The following is an 11,238-nucleotide window of genomic DNA, read 5'->3' on the forward strand; positions in this document are numbered from 1 at the left end:
AATGCCTCCCACTTGATTGAAGTACCAGTAATTGTCTCCATCCCTTGCAATGGTTTAAATTGGCTCGCTAATATCTTTTCACAGTCCTTTTCTTTTAAGCTGCAAGCAGAAAGATGTCCAAACAATTTCCTCAGAAAGTAAAATGCAGAAAGATATGGGTCTCAGAACTTCTACATAAAGGCTATGAGCAACACACTTACAAACTGTGGCTGCTAATGAAGAGAGTGATGAGTGGAATTATAAGCATTTGCATTGTCTTCCTAGTACTGTATATTGTGAGTAAACTGGAGGACAAAGAGTATATGGAGCAGGGCCGGCCGAGTGGCACGTTAGTTAAAAGCTGCCTTGGGATGTCAGAGGGCCCGGTTCGGATCCCACATATGAGGGCCAGTGACACTGCCCTCTACAGCTAAGATGCTGAACAACAGCTCAACTTGGGCCAGGGAAGCGACATCCTCCACAACTAGACTGAAGAACAAAAGGACAGCAACTTGTCTGTTCCCCTTCCCCCAACTCCCTAATAAAAATCTTAAAAAAAAAAAAAGTGGTGAGGTTTTAGTTTCAAGACTTACCCATTCAATAACACTTCACAGAAGTCATCTTTTTCCTTCCTGCGGCTGAAGCCTCAATGTCAGTGATTAGATTCCCTACCTTTCAAGCTTATGGAGGGAAAGTCATGGGAATGAGAATAATTAATTGGATAGTGTCACTAAATGACAAATACTTTCAAGTTGACTTGCCTCTTTCTCATTAGGTTGGCCCTTCTAATCTGTTTGTATTGAGTCCTTAGCATTTCCTGAGAGCTGGATAGAGGGGAAGTTGTGGAAGAGCCAGCTCTGAAATTCATCTGATGTAGAAACTCCATACACTGAAACAAAAAACTGGCCATGGATACTTGAGTGTTCCTTCCGATCTGAGTCCAAACCACATCCCCTTTGTTGCCTCTTTCCCCTTAACCCCAGATCATCATGCTCCTGGGTCACCCTCATAGCCAGAGAGGCAGGGGGTGTGGCCAAGGAGGGTGAAAATCAGTCACTAGAGACTTCGCTGTGCTTCTGCTTCCACCCTCAGATGCTGCCAGGGTCTCTGAAGAGGGAAGACATCAGGAAACAGGTAAAGACTCTTTTGTTTTCTTTTGCATCCAACAAGCAAGTATGGAGCAGCTGCCATGTGCCAGGCACAGGTCTTGGGGCTAAAAGCACAGTGGGGACCCCCTCCCTCTCTCTCGTCTTACCACATGTCGTCGAGCCCTGTCTTTGAGCATTCCTGCCGGGCTCAGCAAGTCTTCTGAGAGCTGGGTGGGTCACTGGATGCCCAGGATGGAAGAATGGACTCACACAGGCCACCTCTGAGATTCTGCAAGGCCCTAAACAGGCCTGTGTTGAGCAGACCACAGGACTGGACAGCGGTCGCTTGTTTTGAGCCTTCGTGCCTAATGAGTGCTGTCTTCAGCCTCCACACTCCACTGTGCCTCAGCAGCCTTTCAATTCCAGGCCTGGAGTCCACTTCTTGTGACTCAGAGACTGCTTGGCGTTCCTTAGGGTAAGCAGGCTGCCCTCCTCTGAGAAGCTGTACTCTCCCACTCATCCTGGAGTTCTTAAGGCAGTTTCCAATGAGTGGCTGTTGGCAGAGGGGGCATAATGCCCAGATATTGGAGGCTAGTCTTTGCCACGGGCATGGAATCTGGCCCTTATCACAGCCCTTGTGGAAACCCAAAGGGGATTCAAAATGAATCCCTCGGAACACAGACCCTGCAACCCAGCCATGTTTTTCATGGAAAACATAAAACAGTTCCCATGGCTGAAGAAGTGTGGGCAATGTACCATACTCAAATCTCCATGTTGGGAGATGTATGATGCACACACAGTTGATTAAAGGGTTTGGAAAGACCTGCAATAAAGACTTTTATTTAACTTCTTTTTAACCTAGCTTCTCTCAAATGGATGTGACCTCGAAGACTTTTTTGTGTGTAACACTGTTAGCACCTGAAGAGCTGGTGTCCGCTCTGCCGGGAGAGTCTGCCTTAGTTCAGAACCCTCACCCCCACTTTTTGGCCTGGGCCAGGCCAGCACAGCCACTACTCCTGGGGACAGACCCCTTCCTGCGTTCAGCAAGCAGCTTAGCTTTCTGCATATCGGATACTGGATACCTAACAGCCTTTGGCAGGGGCTACACAGCCTGAGGAGATAAACAGCCAGTGGGGGCATGGGGGGAGAGGGGACGGCGATGCGATGCCATGCGTGGGAAATGTTGACTGGGCAGGTGGGACAGGCTGTGTCTGTGCTGAGACCGGAGACACACTCTGTAGACACATCCTGCCTGGCTCCCGGGGGACTGTCACTGAGGGCACAGCCATGCAAATGGGGACTTAAATTTAACTCTATGTAAATGTAACTTTGTAAAAGTCTAGTAAGGCTTTGGGGCAGCTCTATGCTGAGAGAGAGAGAGAGANATTAGCTGCTCACCCAGGCTGCTAGTACCTTGGGCTAATGACCCTGCCACCCCGCCCTTCTCTCGCTTCCGGCTCTCTGCCCATTCCGGGCACTCTCCCTCAACCCACCCTCCCTCAGAGACATCTGGCAGCACCAAGAGGTGAGTCCCTCTCCCTGTGGCTCCTCTCTCCACCAATAATTATTCCCCAGAAGCCCAGTTCCCCTGTTTAGGGTGCCCCTGAAATCGGCTAAGTTCATTCCTAGTGACACGACAGGACCTGGCTTCTCTTGGGCTCTCCCTTGGGGACCCCCTTCGCCCGCTCTTTGCCACGACCTCCACCCTACCCAAACCCCAACTTCTCTTTCCCTTGGCTAGGAATTGCCACCAACCCTCCACTGCTGGGTAGGCTCTCCACTTAGGGGAGCAGACCCTTCTCTTTCCAGGGGATTGGGAGGTGGGGAATGAAAGCAGAAATCTAACTTCTTGTCTTAAGAAAAACACATACTGTGGAGCCTAACTCTGTTTTGAATTCTCTCTACCCCTTCTCTTCCCAGAGTCTCAGAAATCAAGTGGCCCTTTCTGTCCTGGGACCTGCACGCTTTTGTTCTATCTTCTCCTGTTACTCTGTGATCACGCTCTTCATTTTAAGAGGTGATACCTCGGGAAGCAAGCAGGGGACTGAGAGGTAGCAGTCTCTCTTCTAATCCAGGCTCCAGTGCTAACTGGCTGCTACCTCCCTCTATGGGCCTCTGTCTCCAGATGGCTGCAAATACCCTGAGCAGAGCTGAAACCAGTTTGTGACTGCAGGAGCTCCCCTCCCCAGGCCCACGCTAGCACAGGAGCTGAGGAAGCCACTAGGCCCCATGGACCTGCCGCCGCAGCTCTCCTTTGCCCTCTATGTGGCCGCCTTTACGCTGGGCTTCCCGCTCAACGCCCTGGCCATCGGGGGCGCCGTGGCCCACGCCCGGCTCCGCCTCACCCCCAGCCTTGTCTATGCCCTCCACCTGGGCTGCTCCGACCTCCTGCTGGCAGCCTCCCTGCCCCTGAAGGCGGTGGAGGCCCTGGCTGCGGGAGCCTGGCCCCTGCCGGCCCCGCTCTGTCCCGCCTTTGCCCTGGTCCACTTTGCTCCGCTCTATGCTGGTGGTGGCTTCCTGGCCGCCCTGAGTGTTGGCCGCTACTTAGGGGCTGCCTTCCCCTTGGGCTACCAAGCTGCCCGGAGGCCCTGCTATTCCTGGGGTGTGTGTGTGGCCATATGGGCCCTTGTCCTCTGTCACCTGGGGCTGGTCTTTGGGCTGGAGGCTCCGGGAGGCTGGATGGACAATACCACCAGCTCCCTCGGCATCAACACGCCGGTGAACGGCTCTCCCGTCTGCCTGGAGGCCTGGGACCCAGCCTCAGCGGGCCCTGCTCGCCTCAGCCTCTCTCTCCTGCTCTTCTTTCTGCCCCTGATCATCACAGCTTTCTGCTATGCGGGTTGCCTCCGGGCATTGGCCAGCTCAGGCCTGAGCCACAGACGAAAGCTAAGAGCAGCCTGGGTGGCTGGCGGGGCTCTGCTCACACTGCTGTTCTGCTTGGGACCCTACAATGCCTCCAATGTGGCTGGCTTCCTGTACCCAGACATGGGAGGTCGCTGGCGGAAGCTGGGGCTGCTCACAGGTGCTTGGAGCGTGGTGCTCAACCCATTGGTGACTGGCTACTTGGGAGTGGGGCCGGGCCGAGGGACATCCTGTGTGGCAAGAACAAAAGGGGGCACATCCCAGAAGTAGTGGCCACTCCTGGGGGGAAGGGACATGCAGCAGGAGAGGCCAGCTGCTTCTCCAGGCCCCTGGGGGCTGCTCCAAATAAACTGCTGAGTAGCCTTGCCTGGAGCCACTTATGGGAAGAATTGAGTCTGGCAAGACTGCACCCCGGTCGGAGAAAAGAATGGAGGCCAGGAGCTGGGTCACAGGACAAAGGTAAGCTTGACTGCACACAGCAGCATGACTCTCCACCTCTCTCTCATCTCCTTGGTCCTTACCTGCCCGTCATCGGCCAGTGGGCTACAGGCAGAGGCCTTTTACTGTGGGGAAGGAGGAGGGAAGTTTGCTTCTAGTCTAGAGGAACTGCCGCTCTGCTGGCACACTTTGGGGGATGGTACTCCAAAGTCATTTCCTAGGAGAGAACACTTGAATTTCTGCATGAGAGAGGAGGCAGGACGCAAAAGAATGACACCGTGATACCACTTGGAACTCACAAGGGGGCAGCATTAGAACTGTGAACAGGAAGTTGGGAGGAAAAAAATGCTTCAGCAGGGGGAGGGAAAATACTAGCAACACCAGAAATAGTCACAAACAAATACAGAGTCACTAATACGTGACAGTCACCATGCCAAGTGCTTTACAACTGTTGTCTTATTTCATCCTCACACAACCCTTTGATTTAGTCACGCAGCTCCTGTGCAAATGGGTAGGCTGTTCACTGCATAAGGGTGTCAGGCAGAAGGGTAAACACTGACTCAATTCTAGCCTGTGTTTTGCTCCCCAAGCCATGTGCCTGGCATGGGGCGGGCTCCATCCAGAGGAAGCAACATCTTATTCTAATTTTTACAATTAAACATTAATTGTAGCAGCTTATTTGAGATAAAATTTATGTATCATAAAATTCGCCCATGTACAATTAATTCAATGATTTTTAGTAAATTTACTGAGGTATGCAATGGTCACTATAATCCAATTTAGAACATTTTCATCACCCCAGTAAGATTCCTCAGGCTCATTTACAGTTAATCCCATTTCTACTCCCAGTCCTCAGGCAATCAGTAATCTACTTTCTGTCTCTATAAATTTGCCTGTTCTGGACATTTCATATAAATGAAAGCATANCCAGACCACCTACCCCTTCTTCCCTACTTCCGCCCTCTCAGTCCTGCCAGGCCAGGCCAGCCTGTGTGCTCGAAGGCACACCTCTGCCCCGCGCAGCTCACCGGCCTTCTCTCCTCCCCACCCAATCTCTCCTGACTCTCCAGGAGGACTCCCTCTCAGACAAAGAGGGAGTCCCTACTGGCTCCCTCTTTCTCTCTCTCTGTCTCACCCTTATTTTTATCTTCTGAGATTTTTTTTTTAAAAACTATACAAGTACATGGTAAAAAAATTAAAACAGCATGAAAAGGTAAATAGTGGAAAGAGAGCTACTTCTCCTTTAGTGCTCCCTGAGAACTCTACCCCTTCCCTCAAGGCCTTCACTGTTGGCAGCCGTTTACGTCTCCTTCCAGAGAATTCTGTCCGTGCACAACATGTATCTATACATCTATGCCTACACACTCTTCTTTGTTATGCAAATGGTGGCAGGGCTCACACTTCGCCTTGAACTTTCTTTTTTTCCATGTGCTAATACCACTTGGAGAGTGTGCACCGACACTCTATAGAGCCTGGACACACAGGGAAGATATTTAATTTACGTATTATACATTTTTCAGATTTATGATTGGAGCCATGGTTTTAAATTTAGAGGATCATCGCTTGCAAAGCTGAACACTAAAGGGAAATAGCCTAAGTGTGTTATTTGGAAGTGTAACTTATTGTATAGAAACATGTTCCCTGGGTCTCCACTTAGCAGACACCCTGGAGACCTGCCTCTTTTCCTAAGGGCTGCGTTGTACTCCTGGGTATGAATGCTGCAAAACTTATCTACCCAGTGCCCTCCTCAAGGCACGTGCAGTCTCTTGCTCAGGGCACTCTGCAAGGAGAGTTGTAGGATAAATTCCTACATGGAATTGCTGGTCAAAGCACAGTGATTTGAAGTTCTGATAGTATGGCAAAACTGCACCCATTTATGAGGGTTGCATGCTCCGTGTGTGTCTCACAAGCAGGAGCTCTTGTGAGAAAGAGCTAGCTCTTTCTCCCTAAATAGCAGCAGGTCCAGGGGACAGGGACTGGCTTCTTCCTCTTTCTCTGTATCACGTCCTCACAGGTGCAGAAATCATGCAGGCAAAAAAGCACAGGGTTCTGTAGAGAGAAGTGGAGGACCCCACAAGGCAAATAAATGCCTCAGGGCAGAGTGGGCTGGTATCTGATTGAGGCAGTGTCAATCGACTGATGGTCCTTCTTTCTCCATCAGATAGCGCAGCGACCATCAGCAAGCGAGTGGCCCTAGGCGTGGTGCTCTGCCTGGTTGTCCTCCTGGTGGCATTCTGGGGAGTCAAGCTTCAGCGAAGGTGAGCTCCTCCCACTGCCCCCCTCCTCCACCTCCTCCTTCTCAGCTCTCCCTCACCCATTTCAGGAAGTGCCTCCAGTTACTGGGTCCTGTAGGCCCCAGCCTGCCCATTGCACAGGCTCCAGTTCCCATTCCCTTGATCCTCACTGAGCAGGTCTTTATCTCTTAGCTGGAGGAGGATTCAGAGCCAGCAGGAGGAGCTTCAAGAGAATTCCAGTGGGCAGAGCTTCTTTGTGAGGAATAAAAAGGTAGGATGAGAGAAAGCTGACGTGCAGTGCAGACCTTGAAGCCAACCAAAGAACAAAGTGAAGCAGGGTTGATAAAGAGCACTGTGGGGAGGCCTGGGGTGTCAGAGGTCACGGGAAGGGAACCAGGGTGGGGAAGGGAGGGATGAAAGCTGAAACCTTGTCTCTCTCCCAGGTTCCAAGGGCCCCCCTTGCTGAAGGCCCCCACACCCTGGGCTGCTACAATCCAGTGATAGAAGACACCATCAGCTACGCTACCTTGCGCTTTCCTGTTGGAAATACTGACACACCAAGAATTGGGTACTGAGGGTACCGGGAGGGTGACACCTGCATCATGGGAGGGCGACGGGAGGAAAACCTTATNGGGGGGGAGGGCTGCACATTGATGGGCCTTGGACTGCCTCTAGTCCACACACAGGTTTTGTTTGACCCTCACCAAGTTTGTTTCTCTTGTAAAGCAGGACATTTCACATGACAATCTGGCTTCTTACTTCTCTTAAAACAGTGGGAGATCAGGAAATGTTGAGCCCACATTTCCACTTGGCAATAATCGGCTGGAACTGAGATAGTCATCGCCTTTACACAAGGTATGACCCATGAACACTTGTACCCACCTGGTTGATTTATGTTCCCTACCCAGCCCATGGGGGCATCTGAGAGGGACCCTTGGACCACATTCTCCTAAGTCCTACCAGACCCCTCTAAATGCTCTCCTGGTATCATACTTAATTATTGGTTTTAAAGTTATTTTTTTCCCGGTCTTTAAAATCAAAGTTTGGCCATGTCTCTCTCCTATGTAAAACCCTTCATTAGTTGCCCCAAGGTCAGCTCTAAGTTACCCAGTGCCTGGTATTCAAGGCATTCAGTTGTCTGGTGCTGCTCAAAGCCTGAGAGCTGGGCAGGAAGTTTATACAAGGATGGATGGATGGATGGATGGATGGATGGATGGATGGATGGATGAATGAAGAAAGAAAGGGGTGCTGGGAAGAGAGAGAGGCTAGACCAACAGGGTTCTCAAGCTAATGAGAGAGTAATGGCATAGCCAGAGGAAGCCCTATGTGCTTCCAGAATTCCACATCCCACCATGCAACCAGACATGGGCCTCCCGGGATCAGGGAAAAAGGGTCAGAGCTCAGTGGGTGAGCAAGAAAAGACACCTGGAAGAGTTAAGCGACCAGATAACTCAAGGACAAACTCTTCCTGCTCCAGGCTCCCGCCTAGACACAATACCATGCATCTCCTCGGCCCCTCACTCCTGCTCCTAGGTAAGGACTGTGGCCTGGGTTGGCACTTGGGTTCTGGGATGACTGTGGAACTGGAGGAGAGGAGCTGGGGCAGAGGAGAGGAAAAGTGGGGTAGGGTCAGGACAGGCAGTGGACACGTGTATATATGCTTCTGTCTTTGTGTCTTTGTCTCTTTGTGTCTCTCCCTCTATCTTCAGAGGGGATTCTTTATTCCTTTGAAAGCTGTCCATGCCCTTCAATGCTTTTTGATCACTGTGTTGCGTTCCAGAATACTTGGCTTTCTCTGACTCAAACAAGTGGAACTTCAAGCACCCCGACACCCTCTACGCCTGGGAGGGAGCCTGCATCTGGATTCCCTGCAGCTACAAAATCCCAGGGAGTAAAGATTTAATGGAGAACCTCACTGTGTACCACAATTATACGTATGACGAAAATAACAAGGACTATACGGGGCCAATCTTCTACCAGAAGACAAAGACGGGGGAGTCTCATGTTCAGGAAAGGATAAAATTTCTGGGAAACCGCAACTCCGACTGCACCCTATCTATCCACCCTGTGCAAGCTCAAGACAGCGGTCAGCTGGGGCTGAGGATGACATCAGAAGATGACAAATGGATGGAGAAAATAGTCCTCAACGTCTCCAGTAAGGCTCTGGGGGATGGGCACGGGCAAGGAGGGAAGTGGGAAACGCTGACTCCAGGTTGCCTGCAGAGGCCAGGTACGGGGTGCCAGTGAGTGGCTCGAGCAGCACAAGACAATGGGCTGTGGCCAACTTGTGCATGAGCCTTTTTCCCTCCTCAAGCATCCCACCTGCCACTCAGCTCCTGCCCATTCTGGAACCTGGGTTCCAGGTTACCTGATTTTTCAAGAGAAGACAAAACTCTAGATTTTCAAGTGAAGTCTCACAATGTGTTACAGTTGGTGATTAATTCTAATTGGCCCTTCAAGTCGAAATGGCACATGTGTAAGGGGTGGATCAAACACAGGTCTGGGGCCTCCACCCCAGGTAGTGTGTTCACTCCATTCCATAGTCTCTTTCTTCAGTGGGTGGTTCTAGGCAGCCCTATGTTTGGGCTGAGAGAGGTGGCTTCAGACCCTGCAATCTGAGGGTAGCCCAGCCCTGAGAGAGCTGGGATTGGCTGCCCACAGGCCTGCTCTACTAAAGGAACCCCCTAAATGAATGTTTAATAGGCTCCAATAGTGAGACCATTAAATAACACAGGCTTGTCATCAAAGCTAAGAAATGCATGTTGAACTAAACTGGTGAAATTCACTTAGGGGTGGTGGGGAGGGTGATCTTGAAAACATTTAGAAAGCAAACATTTGGGAGTGAGAATAAAATAAGTACAAATCTGAAATAGAATTCCTAAGGAGGCTCAGCACTCACGAGCTTCAGCTGAGCAAAAGTGGTTCAGAACAGGCCACCAATTAGCAAAAGTTTGTGGTGGGCTGTGGGTTGTAAGAGCGGAGGTACTAAAGTCACCTATTTGCAAACTCTAAGATAGACTATGGATATACTCTCATTGTCCCTTCTTTGAGCACTGATAAGTGTCACTACTTTTCATAATAACTCTTCAAGTTATGTATTAAGATTCCCATTTTATAGTGAAGAAAACTGAGACACTTTCCTCAAATCACACAGTTTTAAGTAGAGAATCTGGGATTCGATTACAGATTTGCCTGATTCTTGCATGACTGACCATTAAAGCCACTGAAGGCTTTTGAGTGAGGCAATAATGCATATATGTTATTTAGATAACAGTAAGTGGGTGGATGATACTATGTCGGGTCGATTAGAGAGGCCACTGTAATTAAACTGTGACACGTGTGTACACAGGAATAAGAACTGTAAGAGAACATGGAAAACATTTAAAACGTAGAGGTGAGAAGATTTTGCACGAGATTTACTTATATTCCTTTTTTTAAAAGTTACTTAAATTTGATATAATGTTTTATAATATATTGTGAACAGCCTAGACCTAGGGTGTTTAGTTGGGTGAGTCAATTAAAAAAAAGAGGGGAGGGGGCGGACAGCCAGTTAGCTCAGTTGGTTAGAGCGCAGTGCTCATAACACCAAGGTTGCTGGTTTGATCCCCACACGGGCCACTGAGCTGCGCCCTCCACAATTAGGTTGAAACAACTACTTGACTTGGAGCTGATGGGTCCTGGAAAAACACCCTGTTCCCCCACAAAATTAAAAAAACAAACAAACATTTCTTTAAAAAAAAAAGTGGTTCAGAGCAGAGAAAAGAAGGCCTGGATGGAGTGGCAAGGTGCTCCTGAGGGTTTATTTAGGGCAGAGCGTCTAAAGCCAGGTGTAAGAAGCTAGGGCACAGTGGTCCTCAGACTCTCAGGCTGCCAGCATGGTCCCTACTTTTTTGCAGAGACGGCTCCTCCTCCCCGCATTCAGCTCCCTCCAGAAATCCAGGAGTCCGAGGAAGTCAGTGTGACCTGCTTGCTGAATTTCTCCTGCCCTGGGTACGAGATCAAATTGAATTGGTTCCTGGATGGGTCACCTCAACAGACCTCTGTTACCTCAACTTCCCTGACCACCATGGCTGTCTACACCCAGAGCAAGCTCACATTCAAGCCACTGTGGGAAAACCATGGCAAGAATCTGACCTGCCAGCTCTGGAATGACACAGCAGGGGGGCTACTCTCTCAGGAAACGGTGCAGCTGGATGTGAAGCGTAAGTCTCCCCAGTGCTCCTGTGGGAAGGACGAGGGACTTGTCCCCTTTTCCCCAACCTCTCAGAGCACCCAGGGCAGCAGGAGCCTCCAACGGAAGGAAACATAATCAGTTTATGGGTCCCCATAGCTGGAAAAGGTTCAGGCAAAGCTGTGTTTCCTCCTCCACCATCCCTGTTGTCAGCCCTGGTGTGTCAGGAAACAGATTCATCTTAGCATTTGCTTTGGTCTAACAGAATAAAATACTTTAATCTATCCTCAAGCCATGACATGATTTGGGGATCATCTGGTTAGGTATTTTTGTTCCCCTTTGGGGGAACAAGGGGAAGAAGTTTTTCACATCGTTATTTGTGCCTCATTCATTCAGTCAATAGATACTTATTGAGAACCTACCACGTGCCAGGCCTTGTTATGGCTGCTGGGGAGACAGCGGTGAG

At 50.0% G+C, this 11,238-nt stretch overlaps 3 protein-coding genes across 5 annotated transcripts in view; all 3 read left to right on the forward strand.

Annotated features, from left to right (window-relative positions):
* Nucleotides 1-1,030: 1,030 nt before the first annotated feature.
* The window catches only part of CD22 (CD22 molecule), a 28,696-nt gene continuing 18,488 nt past the window's right edge, over nt 1,031-11,238 (forward strand). Inside the window, exons 1-5 of one of the 3 annotated variants that reach the window (XM_019624887.1) lie at nt 1,031-1,113; nt 7,375-7,456; nt 8,079-8,134; nt 8,382-8,756; nt 10,498-10,803. In XM_019624887.1, coding sequence (XP_019480432.1) covers nt 8,101-8,134; nt 8,382-8,756; nt 10,498-10,803 — 715 coding nt within the window. In that variant the 5' untranslated portion in view covers nt 1,031-1,113; nt 7,375-7,456; nt 8,079-8,100. Of the gene's footprint in view, nt 1,114-1,493; nt 1,543-7,330; nt 7,457-8,078; nt 8,135-8,381; nt 8,757-10,497; nt 10,804-11,238 lie in introns of those variants that run through there. The other 2 variants (XM_019624890.1, XM_019624889.1) reach the window with 2 other exon arrangements.
* On the forward strand, nt 2,511-4,220 carry FFAR1 (free fatty acid receptor 1). The gene has a single exon (XM_019624897.1). The coding sequence runs from the start codon at nt 3,297-3,299 to the stop codon at nt 4,197-4,199; it is 903 nt and encodes a 300-aa protein (XP_019480442.1). The 5' UTR covers nt 2,511-3,296; the 3' UTR covers nt 4,200-4,220.
* The window catches only part of LOC109372057 (B-cell receptor CD22-like), a 26,950-nt gene continuing 22,077 nt past the window's right edge, over nt 6,366-11,238 (forward strand). The window contains exons 1-3 of the mRNA XM_019624926.1: nt 6,366-6,625; nt 6,794-6,872; nt 7,045-7,169. Coding sequence (XP_019480471.1) covers nt 6,507-6,625; nt 6,794-6,872; nt 7,045-7,169 — 323 coding nt within the window. The 5' untranslated portion in view covers nt 6,366-6,506. The remainder of the gene's footprint in view (nt 6,626-6,793; nt 6,873-7,044; nt 7,170-11,238) is intronic.

Source organism: Hipposideros armiger, unplaced genomic scaffold, assembly GCF_001890085.2.
Source record: "Hipposideros armiger isolate ML-2016 unplaced genomic scaffold, ASM189008v1 scaffold_609, whole genome shotgun sequence".
Taxonomy (NCBI): Eukaryota; Metazoa; Chordata; class Mammalia; order Chiroptera; family Hipposideridae; genus Hipposideros; species Hipposideros armiger.

Excerpts from the sequence above, each read along its gene's own strand:
- FFAR1 (XM_019624897.1), top strand. The coding sequence starts at position 3,297 with ATGGACCTGCCGCCGCAGCTCTCCTTTGCCCTCTATGTGGCCGCCTTT.